Source organism: Urocampus carinirostris, chromosome 11 (genome assembly GCF_059441175.1).
Source record: "Urocampus carinirostris isolate Australia breed hairy pipefish chromosome 11, RoL_Ucar_1.0, whole genome shotgun sequence".
Lineage (NCBI taxonomy): Eukaryota > Metazoa > Chordata > Actinopteri > Syngnathiformes > Syngnathidae > Urocampus > Urocampus carinirostris.
In genome coordinates this window covers 26,290,582-26,308,264 of record NC_142359.1, presented here as the reverse complement: position 1 = coordinate 26,308,264, position 17,683 = coordinate 26,290,582, and the positions used below count along the sequence as shown (strand labels likewise).

Genomic DNA, 17,683 nt, shown 5'->3' with positions numbered 1-17,683 from the left:
AACTCGCCTTTGGTGGGAAATATAAGAATGACATCAGCAATGAAAGCGATCGACAGTTTTTAGTACAGTAAAACATGTACACGTCTGCAGGTAAAACATAATTCATTCAATAATACATTTTCTAACCTTGTTCCAGAACTAAATGTACAATAATTTTAAATGATATATATTAGGTATTTATATTATACACAATTTTCTACAAGAAAAATAACCCCCGAAATACTGTTTGCTAAACATGTGGAAGTAGTCTAATTCGATTAAATTTGGTCAGAAAGAAAAAAGGAAAATGATGACAGTACTAAAGTATGCTCCAACACCAAAAGAAAATAGAAATATAATTAAACACAAATCATTTTTAAAGCGTGAACATTCATAAACGTGAAAAAAAATCTCAACTCAAGTCTCCATCATGGTTGTACAATTGATATTTTATTCCATGTTTGCTTTACAGGCTTATAAATAATGGCAGAAAATTACAAAAAATGCGTGCTGGAAGCCCCCAAGCCTATTTACAACTCACTCCCAATACTATAGAATCTAGTACAAGTTTTCTTTTTTATATTTTTTTTCAGTGCCACAAACTCTTCATCTTTGACATTAATATTTTATTTTATGTACATTTTATAGCCTCGGATGTACAGTAGTTGTTCGAGTGCATTGAAATAAATGTCGAGGACGGCGCTAGATGAACATTGCACAGAATTCAACAATGAAACCGGAAACCTTTCCAAATAAAAGTAAAGAAAAATGCCTTCTTGTTTGTTGCCATGGTAACCCACGGAAGGAAAAAAAAAAAGAAAATACTGGAGCAGAACATTCAGTCCCTTAAGTTTGTTTGTGTGTGTTGTCGAGATTAATCGCGGGACAAAGAAGGGGCCTGTGGCGTCCGTGTTTGTAGTCCTTTTGAAAAGTGTGGCTACATTCTTTGATTTCCACAGTAAAAGACATGAGCGTCCGTCCTGCAAAATGAGATGACATCACTTATCGGGACTGCCCCCTCGGCACCGCCCCCCCGCCCCTCGTGACCACCCCCTCCCTAGCAAAATGTCCGCCATGCTTCTCACGAGCCACATGCTTTTTTTCGTAAAGAAACTGTCCAATTACATTTTCGATGGAACCAAAGGAACAAATGACAACAAAACAAACAAACAAAATCTTCCAGTTGCTGTGGTCGCTGTGACTACCGTCTCAGCTGCTGACCCTGTCAATCAAGTCGTCAAGGGGGCCGGACGTTCAGTCGATTCAGAAAAATGCAGAAAGAAAAGGAATAAAAAAAGAGGATGTGACTGACTGACAAACAGGAAGTGGAAAAGGGGGCGGGGGCGAACGCTGCCCCCTAAAGGTGGAAATAAAAGTGCACTTAAGCACCCCCCTGGCTTTAAAAAAAACAAAACAAAGCCAAAAGTTATCATGCAGGTGGAGGAGGAGGAGGAAAGGCCGCCCGCCGACTCAGGCCCCGCCCCCCGCCCCGCCCATCGTTAAAAAATAGTGGTCTCGTACTTGGTGTTGACTCCTCTCTTGGCCTCGGATTCGACGATCCACGGCACGTGGGCGTGGCCTTTGGGCTCTGTCTGCTCCATCTTGACACAGAAAAATAACGAGGTTTCATTAGGCCGTTTTGACGGAGGTCGAGTGGGCGGGGCTTACGGATTTTCGGAGGCCGCGAGGTTTTGGCACGGGTTTGCCGGATTTTCCGTCAAAGCTTTCGGGCAGCGTGGAGGAGCCGTGGCCGCTTTTGCGGGCCTGCAGGGCCAACTGGTAGGCAACCTCGAAGGCTTGGCCCAGGGTCAGGATGATCTCGTATGCCAGGTTCTGGAACACAACATTTCGTGTACAATGAGTGCTGGAGTATCATCAAAACTGCACCGTTACTCCTCATAATAAGCTCCCATCTTATTATCTTACTATCTTAGTATATTATTATATTATTATATATTAATATATCTATTATTATTATTATTATATTATATCTATTATATATATATTATTATATATTATTGTATATATATATATTATTATATCTTATTATCTTAGTATATTTCAATTTTTAATCTTTATTGTTTAATTAGTATTTTAATATGTTTTTAGTGATGAGGAAGATGTGTTTCTTAGCTGTTTAGGTTTCTTTTTGATCTTTTCGGGAGGTCAGGAAAGGGCCAATTAGTTATTTTAAATCGAGAAAATTCGCTCGTTACACAATCGATTTGAGCTACGAGCTCAATCGTGGAACAAATTAAGCTCGTATAAGGAGGTACCACGTGTATGTATATGTAAAATATATTTAAGATTTTTTTTTTTAAATGCCAATGACTGTACATGTAAAATGTTTTTTGGGGTGGGAAAAACAGAAAAAATACTCTTTAAAAATGAAAAAAATTATTTTAAAAAATATTATAAAATTCAACAAAATAAAACATAATAAAAAGGGGCTAAAAACTAAATGGAACAACACAGATGAGAAAGACTGAGCTCCCTGAAAAGAAAAAAAAACCCCAATAGAGTGTGTTTTTTGGAGCGTACCACGTCAAAAGCGGTGAAGACGTGGCAGTAGTGGTGTCCAGACTTGAGGTCTTTGGTGATGTAGGCGAAGGTAGAAAGGTCCTCGGGGTCCTGGGCCGCGCACGAGATGTTGCGGATCTCGTGCTCAGCGATCGTGTTCTGCACGAAATCAGACTGAATCGATCAAGAGTGAAGAAGAAGAAGAAGCCCAAGCCAATCGGCCGGCGGCATGGCCGGCTTATTATCATTCCGCAAAACAAAGAGCATTTATTATTCAGCGTCCATCTGCCTCTTTGGTGCAGCCGGCCAAGACAAAAAGGAGGCCAGTTAAAAAGCAAAATTCCAAGAGAGAGGATAATGGTTAACATGGCGATAAGAATTGTATGCTAGGAAACAGCCATGTTTAGAGACTCCAAAGTGGTGCTCGCAAGCACCAGGTAGATGGTAAATGGTCTGCATTTATATAGCGCTTTTCAAGTCAATGTAGACCTCCCAAAGCGCTTTACAATGTGCTTCACACTTACCCATTCACACACACACACACTCACACACCAATAGGGAGTCAGCCATGCAAGGCGCCTACCTGCTTATTGGGGGAATTAGGGATTCAGTGTCTTGCCCAAGGACACTTCGACATACAAGAGCACTCTTAATGTGTTGCAAGTAATCTACACAGCACTTGAAAACATTCATCAGTAAGGCTTGATGTGGGACTATTTTGATATCAGAAAGCGCAGGTACCCTCATTTAGGAATATTTCCATTCATGTTGATCTGTCGATCAGAGTAGTAAAGTCAAGTTAGGCCCCTAAAACAACATTGGTAGTCTGCGGACTGGTTCTGGAAAAACATCATGGGTCATTGTGATATTCTAGGAAATGTGATTTCTAAATGGCATGATGCTTCAGTGGTTGACTAAGCCTATTTTAACCGTTAATAATTACAACCTGGTAATAGCATAGTGACAACATAGTAATAGTGTGTTATTTACAAAATGCGCACCAAACTGAAAGCCCTTCGCGCTAATCGGTTGCAAAACGGTAACTTTCAGCTTCAAAAAGGTTGTCCACTCTTGGTTTAGATAAATAGAAGTAAATATGTATTTAATTAAAAAGAAGGGCATCCGAGGACTGTAATTCACACATAAAAAATAGGATTCAAATAAATGTATTTAAAAAAATACAATACATGTAATGAGATCTCATTGAGTACAAATATTTAAAAGAAAAAAAATTGCTTTTCCACCAGTTAATAAATAAAAAATAACTAGGATTAAAATACAAATGCCTATCTTGTTATATTGCTGCTGTAGGCCCTACATAGTAAGAAATGTCTTAAAAAAAGGGAAGGATAAATCTAAAAAATATAATTAAAAAAAGAAAATCACTAAAAATTGAATAACAAATCTAAAAAGGACATAAAATCCCTAATAATGGAAATAAATATAACAAGAAAAAAATGGAAAAATAAATCCGCAAAATTGAAAAAAATAATTAAAAAAAAAGAAAATATCCCCAAAGTATAATAGTAAATCTGAAAAAAATTTGAAAAAACAAATCCCTAAAAATTAACTCATTTGCAAAATCAAGAAAACTTCTGAAAATTGGAGGACAGATGCAAAAAGAAATTGAATAATAAGTCAAGAAAAAAAATACAATTAAAAATGTCTCTCAAAAATGGCAAAATGAAAGATTACTCACAAAATAAAAAACATAATCGAAAAATGGGAAAATAAGTGAAAATGCTTAAACATACCTCTAAAAATGTAATAATAAATTGACATAATTTATGTGAAAACAAAAATGTGGATAAAAATCCCGACAAAATTGGAAAATAAATCAAAAATCTTTAAAAATGTACAAATAAATCTTAAATAAAGAAAAGTAAATCCGGTTACTTTGTTAGTGGCGTCGATGAACTTGACCCCCTTGTAGGAGACGGAGAGGACGATGGTGGGCACCTTCTTCATCTGCTCCGTCGACTTCTTGGAGATAAAAAGAGGACGTGAAAGGGGTATCCCATAAAAAGGGAGGGCTTCCTAAAGGGGGTTTGTAAGCGGGTCGATCCTTACCCTCATCTTGGCACAGGCATCATGCGTTGACTCGGTTCCTCGAAGCTCCTTCACCAGCATGGAACCCAAATACTGCACCAAAAAGATGAATTTAATTTCAAACAGTGATTAGAAGTCACTTTTTTCTCTATTTATCACTAATCCTTTTTAAAGTATAGTGGTACCTCTTACATACAAAAACTTCAAAACAATATAAGTGGGAAAATCCAGTTCACGAGCAGTCCCAGAGGCTCTCACTAGAGACCGCTTGTGACTGTTCTCTGGCAATATTATCTCATATAGTTGAGGAGGCAAAAAAAAAATTGTGCTGTAAAAATGTTAAGCTTTCATTTAAAGGAACAGCAACCTTAATTTTAGGTATACATTAAGTGCTTACGTATCATCAACAGTTTCTCGAAATCATACCTGTCAATCTCAGCCAATTGCTCACCTGATTATCGATTGGAATTCCCCCTTGTTAAGCAATAATAAACCTAACGCGGCACCTATTTACTCACAGCAAGAGAGACTATGCAGAATACTGTGACAAGATCAAAAAATCTACGACAACGTTTGCTACCAGTGACAGAGACGATCTCTATTGGAGCAGAACGGGACGAGATCGGACGTTTTTTTTTAAATAAAACCTGGGTAAAAATTTATTACACAATTAAAAAGATCAAAAATATATAAAATACGGGGAAAATGTATACGTTGAGACGTTGTGACTTCTTCTTGCATAAGCCCCCTTTCTCCTTCCTCAGCAGCACGTGCACACATTGCTTATGGTGCTCATAATAAACTCACATTTTATTTCATTAATAGCTCTCATTTATCTTAGTCTACTTATTATTATACTGTATTTCTTATGTTTATTTAGCACTTGAATGTGTTTTAGTGATTAGGAAGATGTGTTTTATAGCTATTTAGGGTCTACTTGTATGCTTTTGGTAGGACAGTGTAATAAAGACATTCCACGGTTTCGCTACCTAACAGATTTCCATTTTGGGTTTTTGTTTCAGGGTAAAGTATTACATCGTATAATAATTGTAAAATGAAATAAAGGTTTCTTTTCACAGATTTCACTTATCACAGTTCCTTTTTGCAACCTAATCCTCACTATAGACAAGGGATTACTGTATTGTAAAATCCATTGGAGGAGAGGATACTATTACAAAGGAATGTAGAGAAAAGAGAGAAGGAAAGGGTGAGAGAGCAAAACAGAAGCAAAATTGCAAAAGACAGAAAAAAAGAAGAGAAAAAAGAAAAAGAAAGAAAGAAAGAAAGAAAGAAAGAAAGAAAGAAAGAGAAAGAGAGAGAGAAGAATAAGAGAGAAAGCCGGGAAAAAGAAAAAGAGAAAATTAAGGGAAAGCAACAGAAAAAAATAGAGAAATAATGTCTCAAGGTTTCTTCATTTTCCTCGTGTTGAGATTTTTAAGTTTTTCCTAGCCCTCATGTATGTTTTAGATCAGGGGATGGTGTATTAATAGTCTGTAGTCTGTAGAGCCCTTTGAGACTCCTTGTGATTAAGGGCTATACAAATAAACGTGACTTGACATGAGTGGTCCCTTTAATTTTAACTGATTTCATACTGGGAAAATTGGCTCTTTACATGAGCAAGATCCTGAAACAAATTGAGTTCGTTAAAAGAGGTACGCTGTAAAATCTCAAGTAACTTAATAGTAGATAAAGTCATGATTTTGAAGGATAATGTCACTATTTACTCACGACTACCACTTCAAATGTGAAGTGGACCTGCAAAAAACCTTTTTACAATTTTTCTTGGAACTATATTTTCTGATATTTACTTTTGCATGATTATATTTCTGTTTTTGCAGTTTTTTTAAATATTTTGTAGTTTTTAAAAATATTTTTTTCATTTTTTTTTGTCCCTGTCTCTTGTCAAATTTTCAGAGAATCTTTCTTTTGTTTTTACAGATCTCTACCCATTAAAAAAAAAAATCCCCTTTTCTCGCATCTTCATGCTTTTCCTTGTTTTTCTGAATATAATTTTCTGATTTTATGATTTTTTTTGGTCCCATTTTCTGAATATTGCTTTTTTTCCTGTTTGGATTTCTTCTGTTTCGGGGATTTTTTTTTTCAAATATTTTTCTTTTACTTTTGAAATGAAATGAAATGAAATGATCTGCATTTCTATGAAATGATCTGCATTTCTATAGCGCTTTTCAAGTCAATGACTTCCCAAAGCGCTTTACATTGTGCTTCACATTTCCCAATAGCGGCCGTGATCTGTGCAGCCATGTAAGGCGCTAACCTGCTTATTGGGGGTAATTGGGGGTTCAATGTCTTACCCAAGGACACTTCGACATGTAACACGGACAAGCCGGGATTCGAACTGGGATCCCTTAATCCTAAAACGATCGCTCTACCTCCTGAGCTCATATTTTTTACGTCTTCCTGAGAATTTCCCCATTTCCTGATTTTTATTTTCTGTTTTTTAAATATATGTTCTGTTTTTCTGATTATTATGGTAATGTTTTTGTGTTTTTTTTTTCTTTTTGTTTACTGAATTTTTGTTGTTCGGATTTTTTCAAATGTTTATTGAACATTTTTTAATTTGTTTTTAAATCTTTTTTTCTTTTGAAAACAAGAGGTTCCAGGTTCGATACCCGGCTACTCTGAGTTAAATGTCGAAGTTAGGCACCTTAAATGGATGACTCGTTTTGTGATCGGGTGAGTGTAAAGTACATTGTAAATTGCGACGGGGAGTCTAGAGTGACTGGTTAAAGTCCTATAGAAATGCAGTCAATTTACCATTTACCAATATTTTTCAGAAGTTTGGGATTCCTTTTTCATTTTTTTTCTCAATGGTTTTCTTGTCCGGGTTTTATGGGAGAATAAAGAATGAAGCATAAGGGAACCCGATGGTCCTTGTTTTGCTGTTGTCCCTTGTTTGAAAATTTCCAAGGTCGTTTGCAAAATCTCACGTAAGCTTCGTAGTCACAGGACTGGAAGATGAGTTTCTCGGGATGATGCTGCCAATACTGGACGGGGGTTGTGGAGGTGGCCTCGTTAGGTGGGCGCAAGGTAATCGGCTCGCACCATTCGCCGGCCTGCGGACAACAGCAGCCAATCAGAAGAGCGAAGGGGCGGTGCTTATCAAAGCCGGCAACACTCACCATGCTCACTTGCGCCATCTGTCTCTCCAGTTTGGACCTGGGCACGTCGTCCAGGTAGCCGTCGTTGGCGCGTTGGCGCCTCCTAGCGTCCGCCTGCATAAGGAGCTGGCTCACGTCCAGGGAGCCACCCGGGACCCCCGCGTAGACCACCTGGGGGGGCGTGTGGGTCCCACCGCTTCCTCCGCCGGGATCCTGACGACAGGATCTGGGTTGGGGTCGGGGTGGGGCGGCTTGAAAACGGGGCGGGGTCCCTACTCACCCGCAAGGAGACGGCCCGGGGGGGTTTCGGGGGCGTGTCCTCGTGGAGTCGGTCCCCCAACGAGGCCAAGATACGCTTGCGGTGCCCGAGAAGATTGACCTTCAGAACCTGAAAACACAACCGCCAGTATTAGGATTCGAAAAATGGTCAAAAAAGATTTTTTTTTATTTTGAAAACGTGTTCATCATTTTTATAAGCATTATTCAGTCAAATTAATGTCCGTTTTTTGTATCAGTTCATCAGATATTTTTGTTTTTTTGAATGGGGTTTTTTTTTCATCTTTTTCTATTTTGAGATTTTTTTCCCTTGTTTCCTTCCATTTGTTCAAAGATTTTTAGACAGTTTAAATGCGCTTTTACTTCTTAGGTTATTAATATATATTCTTTTAATTTTAAAAATATTTAATTATTATTAATGAATTCGTTTTTTTATTGGGTTTTTAGGTAAATGGTCTGCATTTATATAGCACTTTTCAAGTCCATGAAAACCTCCCAAAGTGATTTACAACGTGCTTCACACTTACTCAAATTGCTAAATGATACTAACAGAAAATAACTACATACTGTGCATTAAATTAAATAAATATAGAACTTATTTTTCCCAAACATGAAAAAACACACGTTAAAAAAAAAAGACATGTTAAGCATGTCATTGGCGGGATTTGCAAAATATGACAAGATGCTAATCCTAGCGCTATCACGGGAAGACCTTGAGCAGAGGTTTGACCGTTGCCGTGGCAACATCCAAAACCATAGCATCCTGCGTGGCACCGTCACTCTCCGTGAAGTTAGCGCCTGCTGTGGTTGGCCAGCCGCCACACGAGCTAATCTCGTTAGCGCAGATGGGAGCGACTTTGATGGAAGGATTAAGGCGCCGCAAATAAAACTCAAAGAGCGGCTGTCCACCGCTCTGCCGTGCCGGAAAAAAAACAAAAAAAACAAACGGAAAAGGATGCTCAGAATCTGGGAAAAAAAAATCAGATAGGAAAGAGTCAGGCTATTTGTAGCACCTATGCTAAGTGTGGCAGGTAATAACCACACAATGCTAACAACCTTGGTGCAGAATCAAAACATTTGTTTCTCTTTTTGGGGCTTTAAAGAAAAACAATTTTGGTTTGGTTAGCGCTGTGGCCAATTGACAAGTTGGCAGACTTGGTTTTTGGTCAGGATAAAATTCCGGATTACTTGTAGCCACTATGCTAACTCTAATGGCTAATACAGACACCAGGTAGCCGTTTATTTGTTGTCAGGTAGCATATATTCGTTGCTAAGCTGCCAAGTTCATGATTTAACTAAGCTAGCTGAGTATAAAAAGAAAGGCTTCTTGTAGCCGCAATGCTTACCACACCAGAGTCGCCGTTTGTTTTCATGTAGCGTGCATTAGTTGTTAAGCTAGCCAAGTTTATGATTTAACTGAACTAGCCTAGTATGAAATATCAGACTACTTGTAGCCACTTTGCCAACCAAACTAGTGTGGCCTTTTGTTTCTTTTCATGTAGCGTACATTTGTTGTAAAATTAGCCAAGGTCATGATTGAAAAAAAATGGAATGAAAAGTCAAGCTACTTGTAGCGTTATACGCCGTTTTCATGTAGAATACTTTCATTGTTACGCAAGCTAAATTCATGATTTGACTAAGATAGCTTTGTATAAAAAGTGAGGCTACTTGTAGCCACTTTGCCAACCATTGTCGCAATCTGTTGTTATGTAACATACATTTGTTGTTAAGTTAACTAAGTTTATGATTTAACTAAACTAGCTTAGTATGAAAAGTCAGGCTACTTGTAGCTGCTATGTTAACCGGACCAGTGTTGCAGTATGTTTTCATGTAGCGTTAATTAGTTGTTAAGCTATCCAAGTTCATGACTTTAACAAATCAAGCTTACTATGAAAATGTGAGGCTACTTGTAATATCTATGCTAACTTTCGTAGCTAATTACCACACCAGATCGCAGTTTGTTGTTATTTAGCATACATTGGTTGTTAAGCTAGCCAAGTAGAAAAATCTGCATCTAGGTTGCGATACTTCTAGCGTTTGCATGGCTACTAACAACCTTTGTTCAAGGCTATGGATATTTTGTGCCGTGAAAACACAACGTGTTCGCGTCCAAATTTTGCCCGAATTGGAGCAACTTGGAGAGCATAAATCATGTTGACGTGAGCAGCATCTGCGGCACCGGCTGACCCATTTATGCTCTACAGAAGCAATACATATTAATTTGGATTTTTTTTTTCAAACTATTTTGAGTATAACACAGACATCATAAAGTAAATATAAACATATGGCCTGCGCATTGAACAATGTCATTATTTCACAGCAGCGGCATCGTGTACAACGGCGGTGCCGAAGCCCCTGCACCATAGAACAAGCTTCATCTTCCCCCTCTCACACATTTTAGGTTTTTAAGTTGACGCCGCTTGCGCTATAAATAAAGACGCATCTGTCGGCGAGTGGGCGGGCTCAACTGCCATTGGCTGCTCGTCCTTACGCCTCATTGGCCACTGTAAGCGTTTTATTGCTTCCAACACCTTGCAAACGTCCACCCCACCCCCCACACCATCCTTTTGTTGGTTGCCGGGTAACCGCTTGTTCTAAAGTCATCATGCAGTAATAGAAGAAAATAAATGGAATGATATGATGTTAGAATTGAGAGGTTTGATTTTTTTCTTATTCCTCAATGGCACTTAACAGGTTCATCATTTGGTCCTCGCAGAGGATCAAGAAAATAGGATCAATTTTGCTTGTTGAGAGATGGATAGGAGAGAACATTTTTTCCTGTTATTCTTTGAGTGTTGAGCAAGCGGCCTAGCCTTTCACTCTAAGCAGAATAAGTCCCGATTTGGGTAAAGTTTGACTATTAGTTTCAATGCTAATACTAGTGGCTGCTTTGATGCTAACACTAATCGCCTAGCTAGAGAAGAAATTCAATTTAATATTCTTTCCTTGGCATGAGGTCGTATCAGGTGTTTAGAAATGTTTTTTGAATATGAATTATGAGCATTACTTTAGCAACGTGCTGGCTATAGAGCCGTTTTTTTGAGGATGACAATCCAGGAGAAGAAAAAAAAAATTCTGTTATGCTATGACTTGTAGCAGAATTACTAACGCAAACAGCCTAGCAACCAATATAGCAACAAACGAAAACAAAAAAGTTTTAAAACAAGCTTTGATGCTAACACTAGTAGCCTAGCGAGAGGAGACACCAACCTATATATTCTTTATTATATTGATGAAAAAGCATGAGGTAATTTGAGTTGTTTATGGAGAGTCTGTCAGGAAAGTCTGTTATGCCGTGAGCTATAGCAGAAATGATAACGCTAGAAAATAATAATAATAATAATAATAATAATATAAAATCCAGAAAAAAAGGAAAAAAGGTTTTTTTGTGTACAAGTGTGTAGCTATTACCCACTAAGGTTAGCATAGCAACTACAGGTAGCCAAGCTTTTCATGCTAAGCTAATGTAGTCAAATCCTGATTTCGGTAACGTTTGACTATCAGCTTAAGCGCTAGCCCTAGTAGACAAGGCAGAAGAGAAAACAATTTTCATTTTTATTTTCTTAATATCAAGGAAAATGATCATTAACACATTTTAGGTGTTTGTAAATGCATTTTGAATTATGCATTTTGAGCATTAATGACATGCTAGCAAAGGCGACATTTTAGAGAATTGACCAGTGTTTAATTGCCGCCCGAAAAAATAATAATAACCTGAAGATTTTAGGGAAATGCTGAGCTCCTTTTCTCAACCCCTAGCAGCCCGCTTCCATCCTATGGCCATTTTGATTTTTTTGCGTGACAGATAGGAAAGTCAAGAAAAAGAAGATTTTTTTTGCTAACGCTAGGCAAGGTACACGGCCAAAAAAAAACGCTTTAATGGTATGGTATGGCTATTACCCACTAAAGTTAGCATAGCAGCTACCAGTATAAGTAAAATAGTTTTTCTTGCTCAGCAAGCATGGTCCAGTTCTGATTTAGGTAAAGATTGGTTATTAGCTTTAATGCTAACACTAGTAGCCTAGCCAGAGGAGAGACCAATTTTCTGACCAAGTTCCTGCCAGGTGTGTATGAGTGAGTTTTGAATTATGAGTGATGTTTACAATAGGGACGCGCTAGCTAAGGGGCTATTTTAGAGGATCGCCCAATTTTTGGTCATTTACAAAGTGATGAGGTGAGTTAGGGAATCACCCCCCAAAAAAACAAAAAAATATGTGTGGATGTTTAGATATGCTGAGCTCCTTTTCTCAAGAACGCCGTTTTGCTTGTGGCGGATAGGAAAGTCCAGAAAAAGAAAAAATGCTATGCTAACTCTAAAAGCGTCGAAACCAATATGGCAACAAATGGCTTTCAGGGTGTGAGTATTACCCGCTAAAGTTAGCATGGGTAAGCAGCCTACTAATTTAGGTAAAGTCTGACTATACTAACACGAGGAGCCAAGCCAGAGGAGAAACTTATTTTTGTATTCTTTTTTTTTTAAATTATTGATAAAAAAAGCATAAGGTAATTTCAGGCGTATGAATTCATTATTACTTATGAATTATGAGTTCATATTAGCAACGAGCAAGCTAGGGAGCCATTTTGGAGGATTGCGCAATTCCGAGTCGTTAACAAAGAGCAAAGCTGAGTTGGGACATGTCCTAAATTGGGAAATCGCCCCTATTAAAAAATACAGAAGTAAAACCTGAAAACAATAATTACACCCGTTCATGGTTTTTCTTTCCTGCTGCCATAAAAAGTTCAAAAAGCGTCAGCCTAAGTTGAAAAATTGGCCTCTTCCAAAAAAAGAAAGTCAAATAAAAAATAAAAAAGCCGAGTTTGAACACGCCAAGCTAAAATTCTCACCAACCCCCCTCTCATTTTTTACTCCCCCCATTTTTTTCCCAGCACACAATCGCCAGTCAGCATTTTCGAAGAGGACACCGAGAACGACGACAGACTTCGAATGCGTCAATGCTCACCTCATCAAGAGAGAGGAGGTGGGGGGGCTACTCGAACCTGTCGCCGAACCCGTTCCAGGAGGGGGTCGGCTGGGTCCACTAAGTCTTGCTGCTTCGCCCTGACGTTCCGCGGAGATATCGTCTCCTTAGCTCGGCTGCATGTCTCTGCCTGATCCCTCTCTTTTTGCCCCCCCCCCCCCCCCCCGCTCTCTCTTCCCTCCCCCTCTCCATCTGGTCACCATGGCGACGGTGAGCTCGTACGGCGTGGCTCGGCTTACTACGAAAGGACGTGATTCACGATTGAGAGCCGGGCGAGAAGAGTAAAAGAGAAAAAAAATCGATGCAGCAAGGAAGAAAACGTGCCTTGGGGGAGGTCACAGACACGATATGAGAAATGTCTAGCGATGAAGTAGGATTCGGAATAAAACTCAATTAGGGATGAGCTAAAAATTGTCGAACCACCAATTGGGATGTCGAGGTTATCTACAAGATTAGGTTTTAAAAAAACTGTATATACAGTGTCCCGCAAAACTATTTGGCCCCCTTGAACTTTGTGACCTTTTGCCACATTTCAGACTTCAAACAAAGATGTAAAACTGTAATTTATTGTGAAGCATCAACAATAAGTGGGACACAATTATGAAGTAGAACACACTTTATTGAAAAATGTAAACTTTTTTAACAAATAAAAAACAAAAAAGTGGGTGTGCAAAATTATTCAGCCCTTTTACTTTAAGTGAGGCAAACTCTGTCCAGAAGTTGAGTGAGGATCTATGAATGATTCAATGTTGATCTAAGTGACTAATGATGATAAATGGAATCCACCTGTGCGTAATCAAGCCTCTGTATAAATAAACCTCAGAGGTCTGTTTAAGCGCAGAGAGCATCGTTTAGAACGAGGAACACATCAGGCAGGTCCGAGATACTGTTGTGGAGAAGTTTAAAGCTGGATTTGGATACAAAAAGATTTCTTAAGCTTTGAACATCCCAAGGAGCACTGTGCAAGCAATAATATTAGAATGGAAGGAGTATCAGACCACTGCAAATCTACCAAGATCGGGCTGTCCCCCTAAACTTTCAGCTCATACAAGGAGAAAACTGATCAGAGATGCAGCCGAGAGGCCCATGATCACTCTGAATGAACTGCAGAGGTCTACAGCTAAGGGGGGAGAATTTGTCCATAGGACAAAAATCAGTTGTATATTGCACAAATCAGGCCTTTATGGAAGAGTGGCAAGAAGGAAGCCATTTCATTCACCACAAAGATATCCATAAAAAGTTTCGTTTAAAGTTTGCCACAAGCGACCTGGGAGACACACCAAACATGTGGAAGAGGGTGCTCTGGTCAGATGAGACCAATATCGAACCTTTTGGCAACAAAATAAGACGTTATGTTTGGCGTAAAAGCAGCAGAGCTCATCACCCTCAACACACCATCCCCACAGTCAAACATGGTGGTGGCAGCATCATGGTTTGGGCCTGCTTTTCTTCAGCAGGGACAGGGAAGATGGTTAAAATTGATGGGAAGATGGATGGAGCCAAATACAGGACCATTCTAAAAGACAACCTGATGGAGCCCGCAAAAGACCTGAGACTGAGACGGAGATTTGTCTTCAAACAAGACAATGATCCAAAGCATAAAGCAAACGCTACAATGGAATGGTTCACCAAAAAACATATCAAGGTGTTACAATGGCCAAGTCAAAGTCCAGACATCAATCCAATTGAGAATCTTTGTAAAGAACCGAAAACTGCTGTTCACAAATGCTTTCCATCCAACCTCACTGAGCTTGAGCTGTTTTGCAAGGAGGAATGGGCCAAAATATCAGTTTCTCGATGTGCAAAACTGATACAAGCGACTTGCAGCTGTGGCGCTACAAAGTATTACCTTAATGGGGCTGAATAATTTTGCGCACTGACTTTTTTGTTTTTTATTTGTTAAAAAAGTTTGAAATATCCAATAAAGTGTGTTCCACTTCACGATTGTGTCCCATTTATTGTTGATGCATCACAAGAAATTACAGTTTTATATCTTTATGTTTGAAGTCTGAAAAGTGGCAAAAGGTCACAAAGTTCAAGGGGGACAAATAGTTTTGCAAGCCACTGTATACATAATATACATATTATACACACACACACACATATATGCAGTATATTCTGTATGCATACATTTAACATATTATAAATGTATTTTATTTTCTCTTTAATTATTTTGATTTTTATCACTTGAATTTAAATTTTACATGAACAATAACATATGAAATGGAAGGACTGCTGTAAAAAACTAATCAATCGGATTAATCGACAAATTCACGGATTAATCGCATTTTAGAGTCAATTTTGTGAATTAAAAAAGGAATCTGGATCAATGTGTCGGTTCCTGTCCCTACTCACCCCCTCCTCCCTAGCCCCGCCCCCGCGGTCTTTCTTCTAAATCCCGGAAGCGTGTGGTTGCGCAATATGTCAACACAAAAGGTGAGAACGTGCGCGCGCACGCACACGCGTTGCAGGTAAACGCGCACACGCACTTCAAGGAACTGCATGGTCGCCACGGCAACCTGCAGCCAGTTGCCATGGCAACACAGCGAGAGAGAGAGAGAGAAAGGCGCTCTGTCCTGGGTATACTTGGTTGCATCTGTGCGCATGCGCACTTTGTCACCCTCAAAACAAGGAATGCACAGGACAAGACGCAGCTTGTTTGTGTCGCGCATGTGCACACGGAGAAGAAAACAGGTCTTGGAGTGAGGAGCTTGAAACAAAAATATCCAAACTCTTACTCTGAAGGGGAGAAGCAATGGCAGAACACGGCCACTAAGAGGCACTTTTTACTTGTGTGTGGTTTGTTTAAAGCAAATAAAAAATGGAATTGGAAAATTGCAGTGCTGACTGGTTGATAAACTAAAAGAAAAACACAGAAAAAGTGTAAATATGATGTAAAAAAAAACAAATAAACATGAAACCACATAAATGATCTGAGATAACCAATAGTGTCCGGGTGATTTAACAGGTAGACAGCGCAACCCAGTGGACTTCTCTAGAATGTAGTATTTGGACATAAAAAATCCATCTCGCAGATGGCGTCATTCATTTGGAATGTTTGGACGCTCTCTAGCGGCCAATTTCTGCGGTGCACATTCAAATGGTACTGCGGGGTTCCATCTTCCCTCTGTTTATCACCCCCCCTCCAGGCTCTCTTCACCCTTCTCTCTATCTCCCCTCTCTACCGCCCCCTCTCTCTGTGTTTTGCTCTCTCTCCTCTATTCGCATCCCTTTCTCTGTGTATTTATTTCACTCTTACTCTCGCTGCATTTTCTATCTCTCTTTCCTTTCCACTGTTCGTCTATTCACTTCTCTCTCCCTCTTTATTCACCACTATCCATTCCATCCATTTAATTATCTCTCTCTCTCTCTCTCTTTCTCTCTCTCCCCCGTCTATATATCTAACAATTTCTTCCTCTCTGTCTTGCTCACTCTTTCCTCTAGATAGATAGATAGATAGATACTTTATTCATCCCCGAAGGGAAATTCACATTTCCAGCAGCATCCCTGAGCTGAGAACAATACAATAATGAAGCAAAAAGAATACAATATACAAATACCCAGTGTGACGTGCAATGCCCACTGTAGCGTGTTATATAGAATAAATAAATAGTCTATTCACCTCTCTTCTTTTATATATGTTCTATCCCTCATTTTCCCTGCTTTCTCTCATCACTTTTTCCTCTCCCTGTTCCTCTATTTACCTTTGTCTCTTCGTATACTCATTTTTCCCTCTCTCCATTTACCAATCTTTCAATCTGTATCTTCTATTTCACTATTAAATTCTCTTTTTCCACCCGTCTATCTACCTACTTTTATCTTCATCGATCTTCTCCCTCTATAACCCGCACTCTCTGTCTCCTCTATATATCTTTTTATTTCCCTCTATTTCTTTATCCCCCTCTCTCTATCATGCTCTTTTTCTCCATCTGTAGTTTCATCACTGTTACTTATTCTCTCTTCCCTCTCTCCTTTTCTCTCACTCTTTCTCTCTCTCTTTCTCTGGTCTTTCATTTCTTCTCCTTGTCTATTCACCTCCCTCTCTCACCCTTTATATAACAAACATACAAATCTACCTATTGTATATACAAAATGGTGTGTGTCTGTAAAAAAACAATCAGCGCGCCACTTGCTGGTCTTTTAGCGTGCTCTGTGTGTGTTTTTGTGTGTCTGTGTACGGTTGTGTGCGTATGGCATATGCCTCCCACAGATGCATGTGCACGTGCGCACGTGGGTGACCTCCCTCCCTCTCGCAACCCCCCTTCCCACCGCTGTCTAAGATCTTGCATCCCACGTTCTTATGTAAGGAGATAACAAGGCCAAGTGAGGAAGTGACAAGGCAAGGCCCGCCCCCCGAAATGACAGCCCCGCCCACTTTTTCCTGCTACGGACTCACGTTGATGAGCTCCATCTCCCACATCTTCTTGACCAGCTCCAGGGACGTGTAACCGTTCACCAAAAAGTTCTTGGCATACTCGCCCAACTCCAGCGAGTCCAGCCACTCCGACACAGATGACGGGTTGTTGCCCTCGTAGCCTAAAGGCCGAACCTGCCCACCCCAAGGAAAAAAATTGGACACGTTAGGTGGAAAAAATAAGAACCTAAAATGTCACAAAAATTGAAGGAGATTCGCAAAAGGTTGGCAAAACATGCCTGTAAAAAGTCCAAAAAGGTGCACAAAATCAGCCCATAAAATGTCCTAAAAAAGTAGACGGATTCAAACCCTAAAATGTCTCAAAAACTGGCAAAGACATGCAAAAA

At 39.3% G+C, this 17,683-nt stretch overlaps 1 protein-coding gene across 1 annotated transcript in view; it reads right to left on the bottom strand.

Annotated features, from left to right (window-relative positions):
- Window positions 1-407: 407 nt before the first annotated feature.
- Window positions 408-17,683, bottom strand: part of anks1b (ankyrin repeat and sterile alpha motif domain containing 1B) — a 67,289-nt gene continuing 50,013 nt past the window's right edge. Inside the window, exons 20-29 of the mRNA XM_088347274.1 lie at window positions 17,319-17,471; window positions 7,948-8,055; window positions 7,689-7,880; window positions 7,497-7,622; window positions 4,570-4,641; window positions 4,396-4,482; window positions 2,521-2,658; window positions 1,648-1,812; window positions 1,501-1,580; window positions 408-959 (exon numbers count right to left, since the gene is read on the bottom strand). Of these exons, the coding sequence (XP_088203400.1) occupies window positions 917-959; window positions 1,501-1,580; window positions 1,648-1,812; window positions 2,521-2,658; window positions 4,396-4,482; window positions 4,570-4,641; window positions 7,497-7,622; window positions 7,689-7,880; window positions 7,948-8,055; window positions 17,319-17,471 (1,164 nt within the window). The 3' untranslated portion in view covers window positions 408-916. The remainder of the gene's footprint in view (window positions 960-1,500; window positions 1,581-1,647; window positions 1,813-2,520; window positions 2,659-4,395; window positions 4,483-4,569; window positions 4,642-7,496; window positions 7,623-7,688; window positions 7,881-7,947; window positions 8,056-17,318; window positions 17,472-17,683) is intronic.